At 39.1% G+C, this 27,305-nt stretch overlaps 5 protein-coding genes across 10 annotated transcripts; all 5 read left to right on the top strand.

Annotated features, from left to right (window-relative positions):
- The first annotated feature begins 526 nt into the window (after positions 1-526).
- Positions 527-2,481, top strand: LOC118236433 (olfactory receptor 1030-like). Its single transcript, XM_035434813.1, has 3 exons — positions 527-604; positions 982-1,103; positions 1,452-2,481. The coding sequence occupies exon 3, from the start codon at positions 1,480-1,482 to the stop codon at positions 2,410-2,412; it is 933 nt and encodes a 310-aa protein (XP_035290704.1). The 5' UTR covers positions 527-604; positions 982-1,103; positions 1,452-1,479; the 3' UTR covers positions 2,413-2,481.
- Positions 2,482-5,517: 3,036 nt separating this feature from the next.
- On the top strand, positions 5,518-7,224 carry LOC118236629 (olfactory receptor 2K2-like). Its single transcript, XM_035435146.1, has 2 exons — positions 5,518-5,574; positions 6,263-7,224. Exon 2 carries the CDS (start codon positions 6,291-6,293, stop codon positions 7,221-7,223), a length of 933 nt encoding a protein of 310 aa, XP_035291037.1. The 5' UTR covers positions 5,518-5,574; positions 6,263-6,290; the 3' UTR covers position 7,224.
- Positions 7,225-10,273: 3,049 nt separating this feature from the next.
- On the top strand, positions 10,274-16,642 carry LOC118235447 (olfactory receptor 4E1-like). 4 transcript variants are annotated; one of them, XM_035432839.1, is made up of 3 exons: positions 12,636-13,256; positions 13,389-13,450; positions 15,202-16,642. In XM_035432839.1, exons 2-3 carry the CDS (start codon positions 13,438-13,440, stop codon positions 16,206-16,208), a joined length of 1,020 nt encoding a protein of 339 aa, XP_035288730.1. In that variant the 5' UTR covers positions 12,636-13,256; positions 13,389-13,437; the 3' UTR covers positions 16,209-16,642. The 4 variants fall into 4 exon arrangements, 3 of the variants coding, with proteins under 3 accessions (XP_035288731.1, XP_035288730.1, XP_035288732.1); XR_004766843.1 differs by lacking the exons at positions 12,636-13,256; positions 13,389-13,450; positions 15,202-16,642 and adding exons at positions 10,274-10,307; positions 12,257-12,434; XM_035432840.1 differs by lacking the exons at positions 12,636-13,256; positions 13,389-13,450 and adding an exon at positions 10,289-10,307.
- Positions 16,643-18,569: 1,927 nt separating this feature from the next.
- Positions 18,570-21,142, top strand: LOC118236277 (olfactory receptor 4E1-like). 2 transcript variants are annotated; one of them, XR_004767009.1, is made up of 2 exons: positions 18,570-18,599; positions 18,967-19,240. XR_004767009.1 is itself a non-coding variant. In XM_035434495.1 (2 exons), exon 2 carries the CDS (start codon positions 19,780-19,782, stop codon positions 20,758-20,760), a length of 981 nt encoding a protein of 326 aa, XP_035290386.1. In that variant the 5' UTR covers positions 18,582-18,599; positions 19,754-19,779; the 3' UTR covers positions 20,761-21,142. The 2 variants fall into 2 exon arrangements, 1 of the variants encoding a protein (XP_035290386.1); XM_035434495.1 differs by lacking the exon at positions 18,967-19,240 and adding an exon at positions 19,754-21,142 and having other exon boundaries at positions 18,582-18,599.
- A 1,976-nt stretch (positions 21,143-23,118) lies between these two features.
- LOC118236300 (olfactory receptor 142-like) lies at positions 23,119-25,561 on the top strand. Of its 2 annotated transcripts, none has more exons than XR_004767013.1 (2): positions 23,119-23,149; positions 23,517-23,868. XR_004767013.1 is itself a non-coding variant. In XM_035434551.1 (2 exons), the coding sequence occupies exon 2, from the start codon at positions 24,147-24,149 to the stop codon at positions 25,122-25,124; it is 978 nt and encodes a 325-aa protein (XP_035290442.1). In that variant the 5' UTR covers positions 23,129-23,149; positions 24,121-24,146; the 3' UTR covers positions 25,125-25,561. The 2 variants fall into 2 exon arrangements, 1 of the variants encoding a protein (XP_035290442.1); XM_035434551.1 differs by lacking the exon at positions 23,517-23,868 and adding an exon at positions 24,121-25,561 and having other exon boundaries at positions 23,129-23,149.
- The last annotated feature ends 1,744 nt before the right edge of the window (positions 25,562-27,305 follow it).

The following is a 27,305-nucleotide window of genomic DNA, read 5'->3' as shown; positions in this document are numbered from 1 at the left end:
AAGATGTGGAATGACATGAAATCATGGGGTAAGTTTGGTCATAGTCTCTTATTCCATGTCATCAGTTCTGCCATCTTTCCGGTGCCTCAAAGCAGGGCCAGCCCATGGCATAAATGCTCTATGCGGTTGTTTAGGGCCACAACCGCTAGGGGGGGCCACACGACCACGAGGGGGGGCCACACGATCCAATGTTTTCTATGGTAAATAACGTTATTTTAGTAATTATGTTATTCATCCCCTATCACGGAACTAGCGGTATGAATTTAAAATGGAATGGCAACAGGACATAATGTAATGTAAGAAGGATTTTACCAAGAGAACCCCCTCCTCCCCCCCCGCTCAATAATTGCAATATACAACACTTCAACGCTGCCCCAGTAGGAGGGGAGAATCTGGGTGGTGGAAGGGTGTTGCAGCGTCATTCTCACCAGACGTCATTTGAGCAAACAGAAAATTGCCCAATGAGTGGAAGTGGGAGGTTCTTGCAAGATGGTATTTAAAGGAAGCATTTAAGGAGAACTGCTTAAGTCTCCTGGCAACCATGTCATCTCTGTGCAGAAATACCTGTTTATTTTTCATCAGAACCATTCCGGATGCTCACCTGGTATGTTTTGTGCTATATTAGGAATTAGATTTGTTTTGCACTGACTTATTTACATAGCACGTTGCATTGATTTAATTCTTGCTTAATGTTGTGTTTGCGCATGCCCGTTTTCCTTTACAGTGCTAGCTGTCAATCTATCGGTGCTTCAATTCAGTAAATCAGTGTGATTTATCTGTGTCTAAACCGCTCTTTTTGAATCCAGAATGTCAGCAGCCCCATGAGAAACTGTGGTCCTAGCTTAGCTGTGAAAGAACCCAATAGAGGAACTGCATATGTTCAGAAGTGTGACGGTGTCCCGGACACTGTGGTGTGTAAATGACGTCTCGTGGCACAACTCTGGTCCGCTACAAGTGCTAAGAAATTGTGCTCCATGGCAGGTACAAATTTTAAGACTTCTGGGTTCTGCGATGCCTTGCAACAAGTCCGACAACCACTGAGCACAAACTTAGGTTGCAACAAGTGTCAAGACCATCTGGATCCAAGTCCCCAGACCTCCAAGGTAAAGGCCAGTGTCATGTCCCATGACTTGTGATTATGATGTGCTTGGACTAAGGGCTTCCCTGCACACACACCTCACCCCCCCCCCCCCCCCCCCCCAAATAATTCCTTTATGAAAATACACATTATATGTGAACTGTGTTTCCGTATGATAGCTTCATATTTTCTTCTTTCTAGATATTTGTAGTAAGTAATCGGACACAAAGCTCAGTTCTTACACATCTGCAAGTGCCTTGCATGCACACATGCGACACACACACACACACACAAAATAATGTTCCGTAAATTCAATATTATTCCTGTGTTTTCCAAAAATGTATAAATTACTGTGCACGGCTCCCTCCTACAGAACACACTGTGATTGAGCACTGAAGACGATGGGGAACACAACTGAAGTCACTTTCTTCATTTTGGCAGCTTATGGGGATCATGGACAAATTAAATATTTGTATTTTAGCTGTTTACTTCTTTTGTATATCACAATTTGTTTAGCAAACATTATGCTTATCTCTTTGATATATGTAGATAGGAGCCTACATGAGCCCATGTACGTGTTTCTGTGTAGTTTATTTATGAATGAATTGCATGGAAGCACTACCTTCTTTTCTGTGCTGTTATTACATATTTTAGCAGACACTCATGAAATTGCCATAGCTTACTGTAACGTGCAGAGTTTTTTCTTGCACGCATATGGGACAACAGAAATGTATAATTTAGCTGTTATGGCTTATGACAGGTATTTGTCCATCTGCCATCCATTACATTACAGCAGCAGGATGAATTCTTGCAAAATGTACTCATTAATTGTGTTCACATGGTCTTTTTCATTCTTCAAATTTGTAATTCCTATGTCCTTACGATTACAGTTACCATTGTGTGGGAATATCATAGACAAACTGTATTGTGCCAACTATGCTTTGGTCAGACTTTCTTGCCAAAACATATTTCTAAATAACATTTTAGGAGTTTTCAGTTTAGTTTTGAGTGTTGCTGTCCCTTTGATCCCCATTTTATTTTCCTATGTAAACATTGTAAGAATCTCTTATAAATCACCCAAAGAGGCTCAGGTCAAAGCTTTAAACACTTGCAGTCCCCAAGTAATATCACTCCTGTACTTCTCGGTTTCTGGTTTTTTTGAAATGGTGGAAACCCAGTTTGACTTGACATATGTTCCCCAACTTATTCGTAACGTTTGTATGGTGTACTTATTTGCTTGTCCTCAAATTCTTAATCCAGTCATGTATGGAGTCAGGCTGACAAAAATAAGGAAAGCTTTTAAAAAAAGGTTCTTTCCTAACAGCACTGAGTAATTGAAACAAAATAAAGGTTTATAAACATTATTTTTCAGGCTTCCAAGTCATATGTTATTTGAAACAAACTAGACACATTTTCCCATGTTTCAAGATTTATGATGCAACTTCTCTGTGTGGTCAGTACATTGTTTTGCTTTGGTTTTTTTTTTCAGAATAGGAACAAATCGAGTATAGAGAGATATATTCTTACTCATGTCATCTATTTTTTGATGATTCATTGTTCATTTACTTAATATTTATTTATTGTTTGGGGACTTAAGTCCCAATACTAGAAGTACATAATAGGGAGGGTTTTCTTGGAAAACAGAGGGCAGGCTTATCAATTTATTCCTGAAGTGCATTCAAATTTATGCCAGTGTGTATAATACTCTTGATAAAAATGACCTATAAAGAATAAAATGTCTAAAATGACTAATACAAATACCAAGCTATATTTCAGTCCTCACATGTGGAAAATATGCAATTTGAATTATGATTTAATGGAATCAAGCAAAATAATACTTTTTTTAAATTATGCATTTATTCCACAAAATAATAAGTGCCATAAATATTCACACCCCTGTTTCAGTCCCTGTTCAGAGCCTCCCTTTGCAAGGAGAACACTAGGGACTCATCGGCTGTAGAGTATAATGAGTTCTGTCAGGACCACTGTCATCAAAGTCGAACTTTATTGACAATAAAGGCAATACAGTTATGTTTGGCGGTATGGCTCTGTTCTGGAGCTCTCCCGCCAACCACGCAGCCCGCATGGATAAGGCCGGGAGGCCAGCAGCCAAACCCCCCTAGAAGGGTACACACAAACCAGATCCAGCAGCAAAGCAAGTTCTTAACACATAGGGATGGAGCAATACATATTTTTAACACATAGGGATGGAGCAATACAAATTCTTAACACATATTCTCAATCTACACACAATACCCCATAATGACAAAGTGAAAACAGGTTTTTATAAATTTTTGAAAGTGCATAATTTTTTTAAACTGGATCTCTATCAGAGTGGCCATCCGTTTCTTGGCCACCTCCCTGACCAAGGCCCTTCTCCCCCAGTTCTTCAGTTTGGCTGGGTAGCCAGCTCTAGTAAAAGTCCTGGTGGTTCCAAGCTTCTTCCATTTAAGAATGATGGAGGCCACTGTGTTCTTCAGGACATTCAATGCTGCAGAAATGTTTTTGTACCCTTCCCCAGATCTGTACCTCGACACAATCCTGTCTCTGAGGCCTATGGACCATTCCTTCGACTTCATGGCTTGGTTTTTGCTCTGACGTGCACTGTCAACTGTGGGACCTTATATAGACAGGTGTGTGCCTTTTCAAATCATGTCCAATTAATTGAATTTTCCACAGTGGGCTCCAATCAAGTTCTAGAAACATCTCAAGTATAATCAATGGAAACAGGATGCACCTAAGCTCAATTTTGAGTGTCATAGCAAAGGGTCTGAATACTTATGTAAATGTGATATATTAGTTTTTTATTTTTAATAAATTTGGTCAGATGAATGGTCAGATGAGTCATCCTTCACCATATTCTCACACAAGTGGGCGTTTGCATGTGTGGCATACACCAAGATAGCGGTACAGGCCTGGATGCTTGACACCTACAATGAGAGGGTCTGGTGGGTTTGTTATGCTGTGGGGGGGATTTTCTTGGCATGGTTTGGGTTCACCTGTCCTCTTAGAGGGAAGGGTCACTACAAATCAATACAAAGTTACTCTGAGTGAAACGTGTATTTCGGTATGGGAGTGGTCTCTTCCAGGATGACAATGCCCCCATCCACAGAGCACGAGGGGTCACTGAAAGGTTTGATGAGTATGAAAATGATGTTAATCACATGCTATGGCCTTCACAGTCAGCAGAGCTCAACCCAATTGAACATCTTTGGGAGATTTTGAACCAACGTGTTAAACAGCGCTCTCCTCCACCATCACCAAACCATCAAATGAGGGAATATCTTTTGGAAGAATGGTCTTCCATCCACCAGTAGAGTTCCAGAGACTCATAGAATCCATGCCAAGGTGCATTGAAGCTGTCTTGAGGTAACTGGGCCTGGTCAGCATTTTTATACATGCCACAGAGCGTGATAGGATATTAATTGCTTAATTGTATATGCAGTAGTACACCAGTATAGAAGCATCTGCATTCGTTATGTATCCTCACTCATTTATTCAGGTTTTTCCTTTAATCTGTCGCCTGTCTATATATATATACACCGATCAGCCACAACATTAAAACCAGCTACCTAATATTGGGTAGGTCCCCCTCATGCCAATCAATAAAGGGGATCAATAAAGTACACTACTACTACTTATTACATTATTAGTTTTTATTACATAAAAAATTTGAAATGGATTACATTATTGGGAGTTATTACACTATTGGTAGTTTATTACATTATTAGTTGCTACAGGGCTATAAAAAAGCTAAGATATTGTTAGAGGGCACTTAAAATAATTGAATTAAATAATCATTAAATTAAATAATCAGCTCGACCAGATATACCCCATGATATCATTCCATATATATATATATATATATATATATATATATATATAAATGTATGTTTGTATATTTGGAATGATATCATGGGGTATATCTGGTCGAGTTGATTATTTAATTTAATGAGTTCTGCTCCAGTGCCTGGAGGTGTAGGTAACTGCTCTATACAACACAGCAACTCTGTCCCTGCAGGAGAGGGGTATCTGGGTGGTGGAAGGGTGTTAAAAAGTTACAGTGTCATTCTGGCCAGACCTTATTTGGGAAAGCAGAAGATGAAAGTGGGAGGTTCTCCCAGAATGGTATTTAAGGGAACCCAACAAAAACATTTGTGGAGACCTGTTAACAGTCTCCTGCCAGCCACAGTCATTTCTGTACAAAATTACCTGATTTTTTTTTATCAGAACAATTCACCATGCTGAGCTGGTATGTCTTGTGTTGTGTTAGGAATTTTACGTTTCAATTATTTTATGTTGCATTGACTTAGTCCTGCTAAAGGTTGTGTTTGTGCATGTCCGTTTTCCGGTATTTAGCTTGCGATCAAGCTATTGATGCTGTGATGCAGTAAACAATTGTGATTTAAACCGTGTCTAAACTTTTCTTTTTGTAACCAGAATGTCTGCCGCCCCACAAGAAACTGTGATCCCAGCTTAGCTGTTAAAGGACCCAGGTAAGCCAATGTATTTCTTCTGAAGTTTGACAACATCCTGGACACTGTGGTATGTAAATTTGCATCTCATTGACACAAAACTCTCGTCTGGTACAAGTCCTAACAGTCCACGTTCTATGGTAGGTCAAGTCTTAAAACTTCTGTGTGTGGAAAATCTTACAACCTCTGAGTGCTGCCATGGGTAGCAGCAAGACTATCCGGAATCTACCACAGGTGGAACCAGGTCGCCTCAGACCAATATTATGTTCCATCACCTGAGATTGTCATGTACAAGGGTTAAATCCCTAAACCACTGACACTTAACACACAGCACATCCAATTACAGGACCTGATGTACAGTATGGTGCATAGGTGCGCAGTCTAGCACCAACGCATATCTGCTGAATTGGGGTGAAATTGGTGTGTGTGAGTAAATAAGCCAATTCATCTCCATGGCACTACTCCCTGGCCCCCTTAAAATACCTCCTTTATGACAACAAAAATGAAATGCAGACTGCTTGTGCTTGATAACTTCATATTTCCTTCTTTCTAGATATATACTAAGTAATCAAACACAAAGCTCAGTTCTTACATGCCTGAACATGCCTTGCACTCACACATGCACATGCAAACACACAATGCTGCTCTGTAACATCGATTTTTTTTTTGTTTTCCAAAAACGTATAAACTATATGCTTCCCTCACACAGAACTGACTGTGTTTGAACACTGAAGACCATGGAGAACTCATCTGAGGTCACCTTCTTCGTTTTGGCAGCCTATGGGGATCTTGGAAAAATGAAATATTTTTATTTCAGCTTTGTGCTTCTTCTGAATCTCACAATTATTTTTGCAAACGTTACTCTTATTTCCTTGATATTTGTGGATAGGAGCCTACATGAACCCATGTATGTGATTATAGGCAATTTATTTATCAATGAATTGTATGGAAGCACTGCCTTGTTTCCTATGCTATTATTACATATTTTATCAGACACTCATGAAATTTCCAGAGCTTTTTGTGTTTTGCAGGTGTTTTGCTTGCACACATATGGATCTATAGAATTGTGTAATTTTGCTGTTATGGCTTATGACAGGTATTTGTCCATCTGTCATCCACTACATTACAGCAGCAGGATGAGTTCTTGCAAAGTATCCTCATTAGTTGTGTTCATTTGGGTCTTTTCATTTTTCAAATTTACAATTACTCTGTCCATTCAATTAAGGTTACCGTTGTGTGGGAATTTCATAGACAAATTGTGTTGTGGCAACTATTCTTTGGTCAAACTTTCTTGCATAGACACAATTGTAAACAACATTTATGGTCTTTTCACCACATTCCTGAGTATAGCTCTCCCTTTGATCCTCATTTTATATTCCTATGCAAAAATTCTAAGAATCTGTTATAAATCACCCAAGGAAGCTCGGACCAAAGCTTTAAACACATGCGTTCCCCAAGTAATATCACTCCTGAACTTTGCAGTTTCCTGCTTTTATGAAATTGTCCAAAATCGATTTGACATGAAATATATTCCCCAAGACGTTCGTAATGGTTTTACGGTGTACTTTTTGACATGTCCTCAACTTCTCAACCCAATCATGTATGGACTCAGGATGACAAAAATAAGAAAAGCTTTAAAAAGCAGGATCTTTCCTAACAGCGTTGCGTAACAGACACTGAATAAAGGTTTATAAACATTGCTTTTAGGCTCCCAAGTTATTTGTTATTTATGGCAAACTAGGCACATTTTGCTATGTTTGAAGATGATGATGATGCAAGAAATTTTCTATTCTGTATTCTCTCTGTATTCTGTTGCTAAAATGTATACTACGCTGGTGTTACAGATGAACAAAAAAGACTAAAATGTCTAAAATGAACAATACAAATACTGAGCTATATTTCAGTATCACATTCTAGCAGGTATCAGGCGAGAGGCAGGAATACACCCTGGGCAGTTTGTCAGTCCATCACAGTGGATGGCATTTTACATTTGTGTTACCACATGTTTATACCTCAGTGAAACAGGAAGCCATAGGAGGTAGGCAGGTGAACAGATGCACACCAACATGTGTTTAAACATATGCCCCCCTGCCCTGAGACAGCAAACGTGCCCTTTTGAGTACAGAAATTTTTTTGCTCTGCCTATCAACAAATTCGGCAATTTAATTAATTGATGTCTTTGATAATAATTACCGAATTAAATCAAATTTGTATATTTTGCATGTTAGATAAGGGGTGTTTTAACTGTTGATGCACTTCTGTTTGGTAGTGACAGATGTCAAACAAGGGTGTTAACGGTTTAGACTGCTGGGTTTGGAAAATTTAGCATATTTCAATTAATCCTCACCTTGCTGACAATTTATATGTTTTTCGTGGCCTACCTATGTCGGTGAAAATCAATCTCCGGTTCCCGTCTAACGTCTGTCCAAATGGCTTTATCAGTCTGTGTCATGTCACCATGTTGCCTAAAGTTAAATTTGAGTCAAATAAATGTACGAAGATCCAGTCTGAGTTGAACAAATCCACTCATGGTTAATTAATAGCCTACTGACAACAGGCTAACAACCCCATTCAGTTTAACCTTGCAAGTGGAGTGCCTGGCTAGCAATCCCAGCAAGCTAGTAAGTTATATCTAAACTATGTGATTTGTTAGTCACTAAACGACTGTTTACAATTACATACATTTGGATTCCTTGACATACACACACAATATGGTAGCTGAAAAGCACTTCCGGGAAAAAAATTCACTTGCATATAACTGAAACAGACAGGCAATATGGCCAGAAATAAATATTTAACTCTCCCGCCCTTCATTGGAGAGGGGACCAGCAGTTAGACTGCTTGCTTAACCTGAAATACGTTGTTCAAGCTCACCGCATCTACCTAATATGTCTGTGTTAAATTTTGCCTCGCTCTCCCCTACTACAACTCATTACTTGCGTTGTTGCCTTTTTTGCTCATCTCTATAAAGAGTGTGTATCATTTTGGAGGGCACTGTGTACTATTAACTCTTTAAGGTGTAAGATCACAAATATGTAATTGGAATGTTAACTGAATATGGTAATGCTGATGTAACAATCACTACTGGTAATTGAAAGCAATGGAGTTCTAGAACATCCATTCATTCGTTATATATACTCGCTTATCCTGGGTAGGGTCATGGAGGGTGCTGGAGCCTATCCCAGCATGCATTGGGCGAGAGGAAGGAATAAACCCGGGACAGGCCGTCGATCTATTGCAGGGCACACACACCACTCACTCACACACTCATAGTTCTATAACACTGACTTAGAATTTTGGGGGGAAAATTTAATTTAAAAAACACAGTCCAAAAACCTATTCTTCAAAAGGTTAAAGCCATGTAAGTTTCCTAACTTACAATTGGCAGGTGCCTTTGTAGAGACACAAGCCCCAGTGCAGCAGTGTCCCTTGTGTGATGTCCGTTTGTAGCAATAAACATGTTTGTCTCGGTCATTAGGCCACTCAGAAACTGCCCACAAATTTGCCCCAGATAACACTCCTCATTCTCTGGTGATATGATGCAATAATAAACTAAAGGCCATTAATGGCTTCCGTAATGAGAATGGTATAATTAAGTCCCTTTAGTCAGTACTCAAGAGGCTCAGTCCTGTGCTCTGTGGTAGTCTTAATCATTGCTTTTAACACTTTTAACACTTTATTAGGCTTTTTAAATTTCATATTCATTTATTAACTTCATCCTATTCCAACAAGATAATAATTTAATATGTTAAGCATCATGAAAATCAGTGCTGAAACCAGTGAGAAAAGGGCACAAGATAGATAAACACAAATATTTAACATATTTTTTGGAATGATTTATGTATACATATGCAATTTCTTTCACTAAAGGTTTCACTAAAAGTATGATGCATTGATTTTGTTTTAATTGCAGTTTTCATTAATGATAATAACCTTGCGGTCAAGTATACAAAATAAAACAGGCTAAATTTTGGAAAACAATGTGGCACCGGCACTGGAAAGGGAGGATCTTCCCACAAATCCCTATATCCCCTGTCCCTATAATTGCAATACTTACGTTAAAAAGATATTGCATGCATCCCTGTCTACTCTATGACATTAGCACAAAATAAATAAAACAAGAAAACATAAAAAAGAAAGAGTACTCAAATTTTAATTCAATCAAAGAGTCCATTGTCTCATAAATAAAATGCATACAGTGTTCATATCAACGGATAAAATTGTTTCAACGATGTGTTTATGTTGTTTATGTTTATGTTGTTGTCTGTTTGAGCCGTTAGCTTCAGGTAACCTCAGCTCAGCTAACTGTCGATATTTATATTGCAAATACAAACTGTCAAAAGAACCAAAACAGTTGGAATAGATGTGTGAACTGGGGGGCATTTGTGGGCATCGCGGTTGTGATCGAGGGGGCTGGGTGCCGAATCACTGAATTCTATTGTTATAACTTGAAACGAGATGTCCGAGTCTTATTATACATTTTGCAGTTTGTGAACATAGGCCTATTTCACAAGATGGCGACCAAAACCGAATGTAGGGATACTTTGTTTCCGGTTACCGTTGCTACGGACGCAAGTCCATTTCTGACAGCGAAAATTTGAGCCTAAACAGCGACGTGTGTTCTCACAGTCCCTGATAGCTCTGCCGAAGTTCACTGTCCGGTTGTCCCGAAAATGAATGAATAGGGAGCCTGACAACTGTGAGGAAAAGCGATTCTGTTAACGTTGACGGCCAGCAGGGGAGGCAAATGCTATGTAAGTACAATGTGTTAGGCTCCACAGAATTACTTATGTTATACCGAAGTGAAATATCTCTGAACTAAGTTTTGTACTACCGTTACTATTTTGTGACGTATATATGTATATATATATATGAGGTATATTATGACGTTTGGCTTATGGACTTAATTACATTACTTCCATTTAGAAGAAATTCTTATCCAGAGCACCTGCAATATATGAGTGCATCCACCCCAGTTATATGAGCAACCTGACAAACTGCATTCCAAGACCAGTGAAGAAACGTAACTTGATCTCCTAAGAGCACCGTCCTAAACAACGGAAGCAGTATTGAATTACCTTTCACATGTCCCTCAGTTCTGTATGAGCACAATATTTCTGACCGCTCACGGTTAATATATAGGCTTCAAAACTATGGGAGGTACTTGTGTGCCCTAGAGTTTTACGTGTTTTTTTCCTCATTTGCGAAGAGAGGCCACAGAGTAATAACATAAAACATACTGAAAGTCTGTCCATAGTGCCCCAAATAAATAAAAAATGCCTAGTAAGTTATAAGAGAGAGGGAGAAGACAAATTATCTTCTGAAACATTATGTTAAGCCCCTGCTTCTTTTCATACTACAGTCCACATGTCAAGCTCACACAAACATTATTATTATTGCCTTAGATACTAGTGTTGCATGTATTTACAGCCTTAAAGTACTGTAAAATAATAGTGGTAGCCTTATACATATATTGTGTTTCACATAGCTAACACTTTCCCTGAAACACTTTCCTTGTTTAAAGGTGCTGTATGCAAGTTTTTTTTAGAACACCTTTGTTCATGTTTGGTAAAATTTCCTTCACATTCTGACAGTTCTGACATCATTAAATTATAAGCTCTAAGAAAAAAATCTGGTCTCCCTGACCGTCCCAGGCTCTGAAATCAGCCAGTCTAAATTTCACCATGCCTGAATCTTAACAACCAATCAGGACAGCTCTCTCCAAGGAGGCCAAGTATGACAGCTCTCAGCTTGTCAATCATGTTGCAAGTCTACAGCGTTATCAGAGCAAGGATAACGCAGAAATAGTACTATCGCTAGCTAGTTGCCAAGAAAACAAAACAAGAATGGCAGAGAAAAATCCGCCAAAATGACCAGTTTCGCCTTTGACTGCGACAGTGTATGCTGATTTTTGAAAAACAATTTAAAAAAGACTGTCGAAGAAAAGATTATGATCGAAAAGGGATTGAACTGAGCAAGAGACAAGACTCGAGTTAACATCGGTTCAGCTTTTCAGCGATGGCAAGCGATGTTTTGAACAATTAAGGTTAGATCTATTATAACCCTCATTGATTTTTTAGTCTGATTAAGTTTGGGTTTTAACTTCATTCTCAATACGCATTCACACACACACACACTCTACAACTGCTTCCCACTGTTAGAGACAGATGGCCACACAGAGAGTTCAATCATTTTTTGTAAGGATATACAATAGCCGTAGATCAAAGGAGTGTCACTGGCAGCAGGCCAAATGGGCGTCCCGGGAAGTCTTGGTGCAATGTATATTCCTTCCTGGGAACGTTCACGCTTGGCAATTACCACACCTCTGACCAACATACTTAAACCTTCACATGTCGAGGCACCATTGCGAGTCTCCCTTTGCGCATCATAATAAAACCTTTTCAATATGAAAGTGCTGATCAGTGTGTTACTTCACCGGTCCCAACTTGGTTCCACAACACCAAACAAATGTAATGTAACTGAGCAGCTGACGTATCTAGAAAGGTTTAGTTAGCTGATGTATTTAGCACACGGTTTAAATTATGGCAACGCGGTATGCTAGGTGTCATTATATAGCTTATCTGTAACTAGCTAAATTGCCACCTATGCTGTTCAAGTGAAGAAGGTGAGGTAGACATCTGCATGTCTTTGGGCCTTCAAGGAGTTGAAGGCAGCCCTGCTCACTGCCTCAGTGCTTGTGCAGATTTCTGTCTTCCCCTCCATGCCAGTAAGAAGAGTCCGCTGCAGGTCCAGGAAAGGTGAGAGAAGGCAATGGTCTATGCCAGCCAGAGCCTGCACCCAGAAGAGCAGAAGGTCCGGAACAGCACCTTCAAGCTTGAGCTGCTGGTGCTGAAGTGGGCCATGACTGAGAGCTTCAATCAATCAATCAATCAAATTTTATTTGTATAGCGTATTTTACAACAGTTGTCGCAATACGCTGTACAGACAACCCTAGCCTAAACCCCCACAGGAGCAAGCCTAAGGCAACAGTGGCAAGGAAAAACTCCCTGTGGCAGATGGGGAGAAACCTTGGAAGGAACCAGGCTCAAGGGGGAAACCCATCCTCCTCTGGTCGGCTCAGGGCGCCGACAGGTGACCAGTATGTCAGCCAGTTTATGCACAAGATTATGTTCAAGGCTTATCTGATTATTTATGAGGCTTTACGGACCACAACCCCCTGATACCTATAACTACAGAATGGCTGAGGGCTCAGGAGCAGCGGGGGGTGTCCCAGCTAGCGAGCTATGATGTGGAGGTTACGTATCAGCCAGGGGATCACAGTGCCATTGCTGACCTGTTGACATGTTTGCCAGAGGAGGATGGGGTTGCAGGAGAATGGGGTTTCATGGGGAAGATGACACGGTAGCCAAAGGCGAGTAGGGACTGTGAGTTTCTGCAGTAGTAGGATGTCCACCTGAGGACTTTGGTTGGTCAGCTGTGGTGTGAGGAGTGGACCGTAGCGGAGCACCAGCAGAGGAGGGTCGGTGTTGGAGAGAGTGGGAGAGATTCTGGATTCAAAGGAGGGTCCTTTACCGTCAGGTGCAAGATCCGGTCGAGAATGGTCTGACGTGGTAGGTGTTGGTGACCTGGATGGAAGCACATGGCATGTGGCAGCAGAGATTTACTGGGCAGAGATGGGTGCAGATGTGTGGAAGTAGAGGGCGGATTGTGACCAATGCATGGCGGTTAAGACCAGCCTGGAGGTAAGGGCCTCCCTTGTCCCCCCCTTTTCCACCTTCTACCTGTTGGAGGTGGTGGCCGTGGACAACCTCACTCGGGGGTGTCTCAGTGACATGTACCCCTATCTGCATGTAGTCACTGACTTGTTCTTCTAGGTAGGAGTGGGCAGTGCCAGTACGGGACCAGTCAGCGGAAACAACAGTGATGGCATCATGGGGTGAGATGGTCCAGAACTAGGGTAGCTCCAAGTGGCGCCTGTCTAAGGGGGGGGCGAGGGGTGGTGTTCAAGTCCTCAGCATGGCTGGGAGGTTGCTTGGAAGAGCCTTGGCGAGAAGTGACAAGATCTTTGGAGGCAGGGGTTCTGTTTTGATTTAGCTTTACTTTGGGATGGCACGGCGGGCCAATCCTACGTTTCTTTGTGTTATTCGTGTGTATTTCTGGTGTGAAAGTGGTGTTGAGCATCCATGCGTGCAAGCTTTCCCAGGCTGCCCTAGATTACTGAGAGGGACAGAGCAGACCCCCCCCCCCCTCCAAATCCAAAGTCCAAATTGTCTAAAGGCAAAATATTAGGCGTATTTTTTTAACCACGTTATTCAAAGATATCACTACCTAACCCTCAACGGGGTCTCAGACAACACACTGGCTGCCAGGAATGTGCCTAAGAACCTATTGCCACAGCAGTTGTGGAATATGGTAATAAATCACATGATACCTTGAAAACAGATAAGCTCCTCCCACTGTTTCAAAGCTTAAATATGAAATATCAACAGTCAGAAATAGTCTGCTTACACAGTATTGACACATGAAGAGCATGTGGAAGGTAAAGAAATATCTATGTTGTTGAGTTGTACTGTGTTTCTATGAGAATGTTGTGAAGTTTCTAGGCTTAATTTAAAAAGTTTTGTTTGTGGTGTACTACATTTCCAAATTTTCAAGCTATTTCAAATCTGAAAAACATTTGTACAAATGGGAAATCAGTTCCATCCAGGAAATAATTTTGCACTCTCTATGAGCATTACCAGGCTATATTAATTGCAGGGCTGTACTGTGCCATAATATTGTCGCATTTGCATTTAAAACTGTACTCAGAATATTCCTATATTGCACGCATGCAACAAGTTGTTTGGTTTAACATTACTAATGTTAAATCTACAGGACTCAACTTCAGCATGCTTTGTCTTCTCAGATGGACAATTGCCTGCATCATGGGAGATGTATTTCAAGTGGCGCTATCATTCAGTAGCGGGAATAACGATACTTTAAAACTCTAATTCCCGCCTTACACTGCGAGAGAGAGACCTTTTCAGCAGTAGCCCGAAGTCAGTGAGCAAGAGACAAGAAAATTTAGTGTCTACCCGGTGTAGACTAACTGATATTGTCCCTTTTTTATTGTATCAAACTGAAAAAATGGCCATCTTTTAAAAAAAAAAATAGTTTCAGCCGAGATACGTTTTGACATTAAGTTCATTATTTTTTGTAATTGAACATTTGAATGAATTGAATGAATCTTTACACTATGATCATAATGATTGTTAAAATGCACCAGCTCGAAAGGATTATTGGCCTAAAATGGTCTTTTAATTTATTTGTTCATTGAGGGACAGATATAATTTACAGAAAAAAATGATACTTTGCTTGAAAAATTGTTAATGTTGAACAAGTGCAGAGGATTGAAGAGTTGTCAGCAGAGGTTGCGGATGTTTAAATTCTACCAAAGAGGGCCACATACACTAAATAGCCTATACGCTTGGATCTTGATTGCCCATAGGTATCTTGATGCAATGATACAGTATAAACTGTGGCTTGTAGATAAATTGTTTGGCACATATGTTGTTTGCACTTCACACAAGTAATTTATCACACCACTATTTGCCATGTATTGTTAATATTTGCTAACTTTCATAATCCCAGAAATGGGACAGACATCTTGCCTTTGGATAAGCTGAAATTGTTTTCATGTTTTTGCAGGCTCAACTTGGGACGGACTGTACACAATGGCTTTTTCATCAAACATCACTACATTTACTCTTTCTGGACTTAATTTAACGAAGGATAGCAAATACATATTTTTTTCAATGGCTCTTCTGGCATATTTTATGGTGTTATTTTTAAATCTTAGTCTTGCTATTACTGTTATCCATGAAAAGACACTTCATGAGCCCATGTACATTTTCCTGTGTAATTTGTGTATCAATGGAATATATGGAACCTCAGGTTTCTACCCAAAATTCCTGCTTGACATAATCAGTGACTCACGTGACATTCCATATAGTGGATGTCTACTTCAAGTATTTGTGATTTATTCCAGCGTTACGTGTGATTTTACCACACTGACAGCAATGGCATATGACAGGACTGTGGCCATATGTCAGCCATTAGAATATCACTCTATAATGACGACCCAGGCTGTTGTTACGTTGCTAATATTTTGCTGGCTGCATCCTTTGTTTTGTTCAGTTCTTATGATCACTTTGACAAGTTTGTTGTCTTTATGTGGGTCTCACATAGACAAACTGTACTGTGACAATTGGTCTATTGTGCGGCTTTCTTGTGTTCCTGCCACCACACTACATCAAGTGCTTGGATTCCTTGTAGTACTTTCATTCATGGCACATGCCATTTTTATCCTTTATTCATATAAGAAATTGATCACGGCATGTAGAAATTCTAAAGAGGACAAGCTGAAGTTTATGCAGACCTGTGTACCACATTTAGTTACCATAACAATTTTTTCAATATCTGTGCTTTTTGACACAATGTACAGTCGATATGGATCAAAGGATACCCCACAGAGTCTACGCGATTTCATGTCTTTGGAATTGTTAATAATCCCACCCCTTTTCAACCCTATTATTTATGGATTAAAACTTACTGAGCTTCGCAGAAGAATCCCGAGACCATACAAAAGACTTACAGCTGCTCAGAACAGTGAACCCAGAAGAAGAATAAGAAGAAAAATAATATTTTCATCATAAGTTCATTTGTTCATTGATTGCAGATATGCATAAATTGATACATTACATGCTGAGCAATACTATATGCTAAGGAATATGGTCATACCATGTGAAAATGTATAAGATATGTCAGGGAATATGAGCAAATATCAATTATTATAGTTATGAATCAATGTTTTCATATGTCGAGATTGCTGGTGAGATTACTGATTACTTGGAAAACTATATACTGTAAAACAGCACATTTTAAAAATACATTCTGAAATACAAGCATGCAACTGTATGAATGAGAGTGGCTATGTACATTACAAACTTATTCATGAATGACATAATATTGATAGTATGGATTTCATACAAATATACTGGTAAATTTCAAATGGAGTAAAGTTCATTATCATTAATAGTCACGGGTAGATACTCTTTATATTGACAATCAATTAATAAACTTGAGATCAAAGCAGTATATTCATAGTTTTTACTAGAAAAAATGTCTTTTGTAAAATGTTTTCAACACTTTCTGCACCCAAGGGTAACATTGCTGAATGGTCTTGTCTAGAATTTTATGATGTTAGTGATCAAAAGGGGGATTATAAATATAATTTGCGATCAAGTTCAAGTCTGGAGACTGAGCTGGCCATTGCAAAACAGTAATTTCATGGTCAGTTTGTTTTTGGCCAAAATTTCATGGTCCAGTACTTCATTCAACTGACCTTAACAAATACCCCAGGATTTGCACATGCCAAACAATCCCATAACATCAATGATCCACCGCCATATTTTACACGAGGATGATGTTTGTACAGCACAAGACTGCTTCCTTCATGTCGCTTAAGTGCTGTACTATGAGTGGTGAAATGCAACTTCTTGGAACATGGCCAGTGGTTATAAGGATGTCTTTTAAGGAAGCACATGGTGTGTTATTTACACAACCTATTATTTATTCTTCCATGTTTAACAAACACAAAAATATGGTTTATGATAACAAGCAAATTTTATTTTTCAGTAGTATTACAGGGAAGTATTTTAGCTGGCCTCATGCTTGATTATCTGAAACCTCTTGAGAATGCAGAGAAGCGTATATACGAGACTACTTTCACGCCAGCAAAAACAAATTGTGCGTAATCTTATTGTGCTACCCTGCTGCATGGCCCTTGCGTGTGGGTGCAAATGCTTTATCCATTCACATTGATTGTGGAGCAGAGGCATGATGTAGTTCCTGGAGGCTTGAGGTCAGAGGTCATACTCATGTGTTTGTACTTACAGTATAGTGCATTCCAATGTTCAAAATATCTGTGCATGCATTAGATTAAGGCATCCGGCAAATTAATCATTGCTCTTGAGCGTGCATGCCTGGGAGCCTTCCCAGACTGCCCTAGATGACTGAGAGGGACAGAGAACCCCCACCCCCCACCCCAAAACAAGATAAGGCGGGGGGAACCAGTGTGCAGATCAGTGTGTGCAGTGTGACTGAGCATGAGTGTGGGGAATTCCTGCAGTTGTCTTGCCTAAGATTGGTGGGTTGGGGTAACTCGTACATGTGTGGTGTCTCTCCGTGAACAGGAAGGTGGGGGCGTCCTGCAAGGGAGGGAAGTAGATGGAACCGGGGATTCGAAACCTTCATTTAGTAGAAATTAATTAATTAATTAATTTTAAAAAATTTAAATTTGTGTTAGAATTTGTCATTTCATAAACATATTCATAACACTTTTTCTACCTTGGAGTAATTATAAAATTGAGTTAATTTGTGAAGCATAAGCTAAAAAAATGAGGACATACACATCCACCCATTATCTATACCTGCTTATCCTGAGCAGGGTCGTGGGGGAGCCTATCCCAGCATGCATTGGGTGAGAGGCAGGAATACATCCTGGACAGGCTGCCAATCTATCGCACTCACACACTCACACCTATAGGCAATTTAGAGTCTCCAATTGGCCTTCCTGCATGTCTTTGGACTGTGCGAGGAAACCCACGCAGACACGGGGGAGAATATACAAACTCCACACAGAAGGGCCCTCAGCCAATATTCAAACCCACAACATTCTTGTTGTGAGGCAACAGTGCTACCCACTGCACCACTGTGCCACCCAGACATACACATTTGTTATTTTATTTACTCACATACAAATACAATGTCTGAATTGTCTAAAGGATAAATATTAGGCTGATTTTTTAACCCTGTTATTCACAGATATTACTACTTAATCCTCAACGGGGTCTCACACAACACAATGGCCGCTAGGAATGTGCCAAGGAACCTATTACCACAGCAGTTGTGGAATATGGTAATAAATCACATGATACCTTGAAAGCAGACAAGCTCCTCCCATTGTTTTAAAGCTTAAATATGAATGTTCAACAGTCAGAAATAGTCTGCTTACACAGTATTGACACATGAAGAGCATGTGGAAGGTAAAGCAATATCTATGTTGTTGAGTTGTACTGTGTTTCCATGAGAATTTTGTGAAGTTTCTAAGCTTAATTTAAAAAGTTTTGTTTGTGGTGTACTACATTTCCAAATTTTCAAGCTATTTCAAATTTGAAAAACATTTCTACAAATGGGAAAATCAATTCCATCCAGGAAATAATTTTGCACTCTCTATGAGCATTACCAGGCTATATTAATTGCAGGGCTGTACTGTGCCATAAAATTGTCGCATTTGCATTTAAAACTGTACTCAGAATATTCCTATATTGCACGCATGCAACAAGTTGTTTGGTTTAACATTACTAATGTTAAATCTACAGGACTCAACTTCAACATGCTTTGTCTTCTCAGATGGACAATTTCCTGCATCATGGGAGATGTATTTCAAGTGGCGCTATCATTCAGTAGCGTTAGGCGGGAATAACGATACTTTAAAACTCTAATTCCCGCCTTACACTGCGAGAGAGAGACCTTTTCAGCAGTAGCCCGAAGTCAGTGAGCAAGAGACAAGAAAATTTAGTGTCTACCCGGTGTAGACTAACTGATATTGTCCCTTTTTTATTGTATCAAACTGAAAAAATGGCCATCTTTTTAAAAAAAATAGTTTCAGCCGAGATACGTTTTGACATTAAGTTCATTATTTTTTGTAATTGAACATTTGAATGAATTGAATGAATCTTTACACTATGATCATAATGATTGTTAAAATGCATCAGCTCAAAAGGATTATTGGCCTAAAATGGTCTTTTAATTTATTTGTTCATTGAGGGACAGATATAATTTCCAGAAAAAAATGATACTTTGCTTGAAAAATTGTTAATGTTGAACAAGTGCAGAGGATTGAAGAGTTGTCAGCAGAGGTTGCGGATGTTTAAATTCTACCAAAGAGGGCCACATACACTAAATAGCCTATACGCTTGGATCTTGATTGCCCATAGGTATCTTGATGCAATGATACAGTATAAACTGTGGCTTGTAGATAAATTGTTTGGCACATATGTTGTTTGCACTTCACACAAGTAATTTATCACACCACTATTTGCCATGTATTGTTAATATTTGCTAACTTTCATAATCCAAGAAATGGGACAGACATCTTGCCTTTGGATAAGCTGAAATTGTTTTCATGTTTTTGCAGGCTCGACTTGGGACAGACTGTACACAATGGCTTTTTCATCAAACATCACTACATTTACTCTTTCTGGACTTAATTTAACGAAGGATAGCAAATACATATTTTTTTCAATGGCTCTTCTGGCATATTTTATGGTGTTATTTTTCAATCTTAGTCTTGCTATTACTGTTATCCATGAAAAGACACTTCATGAGCCCATGTACATTTTCCTGTGTAATTTGTGTATCAATGGAATATATGGAACCTCAGGTTTCTACCCAAAATTCCTGCTTGACATAATCAGTGACTCACGTGACATTCCATATAGTGGATGTCTACTTCAAGTATTTGTGATTTATTCCAGCGTTATGTGTGATTTTACCACACTGACAGCAATGGCATATGACAGGACTGTGGCCATATGTCAGCCATTAGAATATCACTCTATAATGACGACCCAGGCTGTTGTTACGTTGCTAATATTTTGCTGGCTGCATCCTTTGTTTTGTTCAGTTCTTATGATCACTTTGACAAGTTTGTTGTCTTTATGTGGGTCTCACATAGACAAACTGTACTGTGACAACTGGTCTATTGTGCGGCTTTCTTGTGTTCCTGCCAGCACACTACATCAAGTGCTTGGATTCCTTGTAGTACTTTCATTCATGGCACATGCCATTTTTATCCTTTATTCATATAAGAAATTGATCACGGCATGTAGAAATTCTAAAGAGGACAAGCTGAAGTTTATGCAGACCTGTGTACCACATTTAGTTACCATAACAATTTTTTCAATATCTGTGCTTTTTGACACAATGTACAGTCGATATGGATCAAAGGATACCCCACAGAGTCTACGCGATTTCATGTCTTTGGAATTGTTAATAATCCCACCCCTTTTCAACCCTATTATTTATGGATTAAAACTTACTGAGCTTCGCAGAAGAATCCCGAGACCATGCAAAAGACTTACAGCTGCTCAGAACAGTGAACCCAGAAGAAGAATAAGAAGAAAAATAATATTTTCATCATAAGTTCATTTGTTCATTGATTGCAGATATGCATAAATTGATACATTACATGCTGAGCAATATTATATGCTAAGGAATATGGTCATACCATGTGAAAATGTATAAGATATGTCAGGGAATATGAGCAAATATCAATTATTATAGTTATGAATCAATGTTTTCATATGTCGAGATTGCTGGTGAGATTACTGATTACTTGGAAAACTATATACTGTAAAACAGCACATTTTAAAAATACATCCTGAAATACAAGCATGCAACTGTATGAATGAGAGTGGCTATATACATTACAAACTTGTTCATGAATGACATAATATTGATAGTATGGATTTCATACAAATATACTGGGAAATTTCAAATGGAGTAAAGTTCATTATCATTAATAGTCACGAGTAGATACTCTTTATATTGACAATCAATTAATAAACTTGAGATCAAAGCAGTATATTCATAGTTTTTACTAGATAAAATGTCTTTTGTAAAATGTTTTCAACACTTTCTGCACCCAAGGGTAACATTGCTGAATGGTCTTGTCTAGAATTTTATGACGTTAGTGATCAAAAGGGGGATTATAAATATAATTTGCGATCAAGTTCAAGTCTGGAGACTGAGCTGGCCATTGCAAAACAGTAATTTCATGGTCAGTTTGTTTTTGGCCAAAATTTCATGGTCCAGTACTTCATTCAACTGACCTTAACAAATACCCCAGGATTTGCACATGCCAAACAATCCCATAACATCAATGATCCACCGCCATGTTTTACACGAGGATGATGTTTGTACAGCACAAGACTGCTTCCTTCATGTCACTCAAGTGCTGTACTATGAGTGGTGAAATGCAACTTCTTGGAACATGGCCAGTGGTTATAAGGATGTCTTTTAAGGAAGCACATGGTGTGTTATTTACACAACCTATTATTTATTCTTCCATGTTTGACAAACACAAAAATATGGTTTATGATAACAACCTAATTTTATTTTTCAGTAGTATTACAGGGAAGTATTTTAGCTGGCCTCATGCTTGATTATCTGAAACCTCTTGAGAATGCAGAGAAGCGTATATACAAGACTACTTTCGCGCCAGCAAAAACAAATTGTGCGTAATCTTATTGTGCTACCCTGCTGCATGGCCCTTGCGTGTGGGTGCAAATGCTTTATCCATTCACATTGATTGTGGAGCAGTGGCATGATGTAGTTCCTGGAGACTTGAGGTCAGAGGTCATACTCATGTGTTTGTACTTACAGTATAGTGCATTCCAATGTTCAAAATATCTGTGCATGCATTAGATTAAGGCATCCGGCAAATTAATCATTGCTCTTGAGCGTGCATGCCTGGGAGCCTTCCCAGACTGCCCTAGATGACTGAGAGGGACAGAGAACCCCCACCCCCCACCCCAAAACGAGATAAGGCGGGGGGAACCAGCGTGCAGATCAGTGTGTGCAGTGTGACTGCGCATGAGTGTGGGGAATTCCTGCAGTTGTCTTGCCTAAGATTGGTGGGTTGGGGTAACTCGTATGTGTGGTGTCTCTCCGTGAACAGGAAGGTGGGGGCGTCCTGCAAGGGAGGGAAGTAGATGGAACCGGGGATTCGAAACCTCCATTTAGTAGAAATTAATTAATTAATTGATTTTAAAAAATTTTAATTTGTGTTAGAATTTGTCATTTCATAAACATTTTCATAACACTTTTTCTACCTTGGAGTAATTATAAAATTGAGTTAATTTGTGAAGCATAAGCTAAAAAAATGAGGACATACACATCCACCCATTATCTATACCTGCTTATCCTGAGCAGGGTCGTGGGGGAGCCTATCCCAGCATGCATTGGGTGAGAGGCAGGAATACATCCTGGACAGGCTGCCAATCTATCGCACTCACACACTCACACCTATAGGCAATTTAGAGTCTCCAATTGGCCTTCCTGCATGTCTTTGGACTGTGGGAGGAAACCCACGCAGACACGGGGGAGAACATACAAACTCCACACAGAAGGGCCCTAAGCCAATATTCAAACCCACAACATTCTTGTTGTGAGGCAACAGTGCTACCCACTGCACCACTGTGCCACCCAGACATACACATTTGTTATTTTATTTACTCACATACAAATACAATGTCTGAATTGTCTAAAGGATAAATATTAGGCTGATTTTTTAACCCTGTTATTCACAGATATTACTACTTAATCCTCAACGGGGTCTCACACAACACACTGGCCGCTAGGAATGTGCCAAGGAACCTATTACCACAGCAGTTGTGGAATATGGTAATAAATCACATGATACCTTGAAAGCAGACAAGCTCCTCCCATTGTTTTAAAGCTTAAATATGAATGTTCAAAAGTCAGAAATAGTCTGCTTACACAGTATTGACACATGAAGAGCATGTGGAAGGTAAAGCAATATCTATGTTGTTGAGTTGTACTGTGTTTCCATGAGAATTTTGTGAAGTTTCTAAGCTTAATTTAAAAAGTTTTGTTTGTGGTGTACTACATTTCCAAATTTTCAAGCTATTTCAAATTTGAAAAACATTTCTACAAATGGGAAAATCAATTCCATCCAGGAAATAATTTTGCACTCTCTATGAGCATTACCAGGCTATATTAATTGCAGGGCTGTACTGTGCCATAATATTGTCGCATTTGCATTTAAAACTGTACTCAGAATATTCCTATATTGCACGCATGCAACAAGTTGTTTGGTTTAACATTACTAATGTTAAATCTACAGGACTCAACTTCAACATGCTTTGTCTTCTCAGATGGACAATTGCCTGCATCATGGGAGATGTATTTCAAGTTGCGCTATCATTCAGTAGCGTTCGGCGTGAATAACGATACTTTAAAACTCTAAGTCCCGCCTTACACTGCGAGAGAGAGATCTTTTCAGCAGTAGCCCGAAGTCAGTCAGCAAGAGTCAGGAAAAGAAGAAAAGGACACATATAATTGCAAGAAAAAAGCTCCTTCTCTTGAAAACTTGTTAGTGTTGAACAAGTAGAGAGGATTAAAGAGGCTCTCTGCCCGAGAGTGTCAGCAGAGTTTGTATATGTTTAAATTCTACCAAAGAAAGCCACATACTGTATATAGACTAGTTTTCATGTTCTTTGATCTTGATGGCCCATACGTATCTTGATGCAATGATACAGTATAAACTGTGGCTAAAATGTTTTAATAGAAGAATTTAATGGCATTTAGGATTTATAGATAAATTGTTAGGCATATATGTTGTTTGCACTTCACACAAGTAATTTGTCACACCACTATTTGCCATGTATTGTTAATATTTGCTAACTTTCATAATCCCAGAAATGGGACAGACATCTTGCCTTTGGATAAGCTGAAATCGGTTTTTTTTTTTTTTTTCAGGCTCAACTTGTGACAGACTGCATGCAATGGCTTTTTCATCAAACATCACTACATTCACTCTTTCTGGACTTATTTTAACAAAGGAAAGCAAATATATATATTTTTCACTGGCTCTTTTGGCATATTTTATGGTGTTATTTTTCAATCTTAGTCTTGCTATCACTGTTCTTCATGAAAAGACACTTCACGAGCCCATGTACATTTTCCTGTGCAATTTGTGTATCAATGGAATATATGGAACCTCAGGTTTCTACCCAAAATTCCTGCTTGACATAATCAGTGACTCACGTGACATTCCATATAGTGGATGTCTACTTCAAGTATTTGTGATTTATTCCAGCGTTATGTGTGATTTTACCACACTGACAGCGATGGCATATGACAGGACTGTGGCCATATGTCAGCCATTAGAATATCACTCTATAATGACGACCCAGGCTGTTGTTACGTTGCTAATATTTTGCTGGCTGCATCCTTTGTTTTGTTCCGTTCTTATGATCACTTTGACAAGTTTGTTGTCTTTATGTGGGTCTCACATAGACAAACTGTACTGTGACAACTGGTCTATTGTGCGGCTTTCTTGTGTTCCTGTCACCACACTACATCAAGTGATTGGATTCCTTTCAGTACTTTCATTCATGGCACATGCCATTTTTATCCTTTATTCATATAAGAAATTGATCACGGCATGTAGAAATTCTAAAGAGGACAAGCTGAAGTTTATGCAGACCTGTGTACCACATTTAGTTACCATAATAAATTTTTCAATATCTGTGCTTTTTGACACAATGTACAGTCGATATGGATCAAAGGATACCCCACAGAGTCTACGCGATTTCATGTCTTTGGAATTGTTAATAATCCCACCCCTTTTCAACCCTATTATTTATGGATTAAAACTTACCGAGCTTCGCAGAAGAATCCCGAGACCATGCAAAAGACTTACAGCTGCTCAGAACAGTGAACCCAGAAGAAGAATAAGAAGAAAAATAATATTTTCATGATAAGTTCATTTGTTCATTGATTACAAATATGCATAAATTGATATATTACATGCTGAGCAATATTATATGCTAAGGAATATGGTCATACCATGTGAAAATGTATAAGATATGTCAGGGAATATGAGCGAATATCAATTATTATAGTTATGAATCAATGTTTTCATATGTCGAGATTGCTGGTGAGATTACTGATTACTTGGAAAACTATATACTGTAAAACAGCACATTTTTAAAATACATTCTGAAATACAAGCATGCAACTGTATGAATGAGAGTGGCTATATACATTAAAAAATTATTCAAGAATGACATAATATTGATAGTATGGATTTCATACAAATATACTGGGAAATTTCAAATGGAGTAAAGTTCATTATCATTAATAGTCACGGGTAGATACTCTTTATATTGACAATCAATTAATAAACTTGAGATCAAAGCAGTATATTCATAGTTTTTACTAGATAAAATGTATTTTGTAAAATGTTTTCAACACTTTCTGCACCCAAGGGTAACATTGCTGAATGGTCTTGTCTAGAATTTTATGACGTTAGTGATCAAAAGGGGGATTATAAATATAATTTGCGATCAAGTTCAAGTCTGGAGACTGAGCTGGCCATTGCAAAACAGTAATTTCATGGTCAGTTTGTTTTTGGCCAAAATTTCATGGTCCAGTACTTCATTCAACTGACCTTAACAAATACCCCAGGATTTGCACATGCCAAACAATCCCATAACATCAATGATCCACCGCCATGTTTTACACGAGGATGATATTTGTACAGCACAAGACTGCTTCCTTCATGTCGCTTAAGTGCTGTACTATGAGTGGTGAAATGCAACTTCTTGGAACATGGCCAGTGGTTATAAGGATGTCTTTTAAGGAAGCACATGGTGTGTTATTTACACAACCTATTATTTATTCTTCCATGTTTGACAAACACAAAAATATGGTTTATGATAACAAGCAAATTTTATTTTTCAGTAGTATTACAGGGAAGTATTTTAGCTGGCCTCATGCTTGATTATCTGAAACCTCTTGAGAATGCAGAGAAGCGTATATACAAGACTACTTTCACGCCAGCAAAAACAAATTGTGCGTAATCTTATTGTGCTACCCTGCTGCATGGCCCTTGCGTGTGGGTGCAAATGCTTTATCCATTCACATTGATTGTGGAGCAGTGGCATGATGTAGTTCCTGGAGACTTGAGGTCAGAGGTCATACTCATGTGTTTGTACTTACAGTATAGTGCATTCCAATGTTCAAAATATCTGTGCATGCATTAGATTAAGGCATCCGGCAAATTAATCATTGCTCTTGAGCGTGCATGCCTGGGAGCCTTCCCAGACTGCCCTAGATGACTGAGAGGGACAGAGAACCCCCACCCCCCACCCCAAAACGAGATAAGGCGGGGGGAACCAGCGTGCAGATCAGTGTGTGCAGTGTGACTGCGCATGAGTGTGGGGAATTCCTGCAGTTGTCTTGCCTAAGATTGGTGGGTTGGGGTAACTCGTATGTGTGTGGTGTCTCTCCGTGAACAGGAAGGTGGGGGCGTCCTGCAAGGGAGGGAAGTAGATGGAACCGGGGATTCGAAACCTCCAATTAGTAGAAATTAATTAATTAATTTATTTATTTTTATTTTTTTAATTTAATTTGTGTTAGAATTTGTCATTTCATAAACATATTCATAACACTTTTTCTACCTTGGAGTAATTATAAAATTGAGTTAATTTGTGAAGCATAAGCTAAAAAAATGAGGACATACACATCCACCCATTATCTATACCTGCTTATCCTGAGCAGGGTCGTGGGGGAGCCTATCCCAGCATGCATTGGGTGAGAGGCAGGAATACATCCTGGACAGGCTGCCAGTCTATCGCACTCACACACTCACACCTATAGGCAATTTAGAGTCTCCAATTGGCCTTCCTGCATGTCTTTGGACTGTGCGAGGAAACCCACGCAGACACGGGGGAGAACATACAAACTCCACACAGAAGGGCCCTCAGCCAATATTCAAACCACAACATTCTTGTTGTGAGGCAACAGTGCTACCCGCTGCACCACTGTGCCACCCGGACATACACATTTGTTATTTTATTTACTCACATAAGAATACAATGTCTGAATTGTCTAAAGGATAAATATTAGGCTGATTTTTTAACCCTGTTATTCACAGA

Source organism: Anguilla anguilla, chromosome 9 (assembly GCF_013347855.1).
Source record: "Anguilla anguilla isolate fAngAng1 chromosome 9, fAngAng1.pri, whole genome shotgun sequence".
NCBI classification, from domain to species: Eukaryota; Metazoa; Chordata; class Actinopteri; order Anguilliformes; family Anguillidae; genus Anguilla; species Anguilla anguilla.
The sequence above is the reverse complement of the archived record's forward strand: the minus strand, read 5'-3'. Positions and strand labels throughout refer to the sequence as shown.

Coding starts and splice junctions, on each gene's coding strand:
- LOC118236629 (XM_035435146.1), top strand. CDS start 6,291: ATGGAGAACTCATCTGAGGTCACCTTCTTCGTTTTGGCAGCCTATGGG.
- LOC118236300 (XM_035434551.1), top strand. CDS start 24,147: ATGGCTTTTTCATCAAACATCACTACATTCACTCTTTCTGGACTTATT.
- LOC118236277 (XM_035434495.1), top strand. CDS start 19,780: ATGGCTTTTTCATCAAACATCACTACATTTACTCTTTCTGGACTTAAT.
- LOC118236433 (XM_035434813.1), top strand. CDS start 1,480: ATGGGGAACACAACTGAAGTCACTTTCTTCATTTTGGCAGCTTATGGG.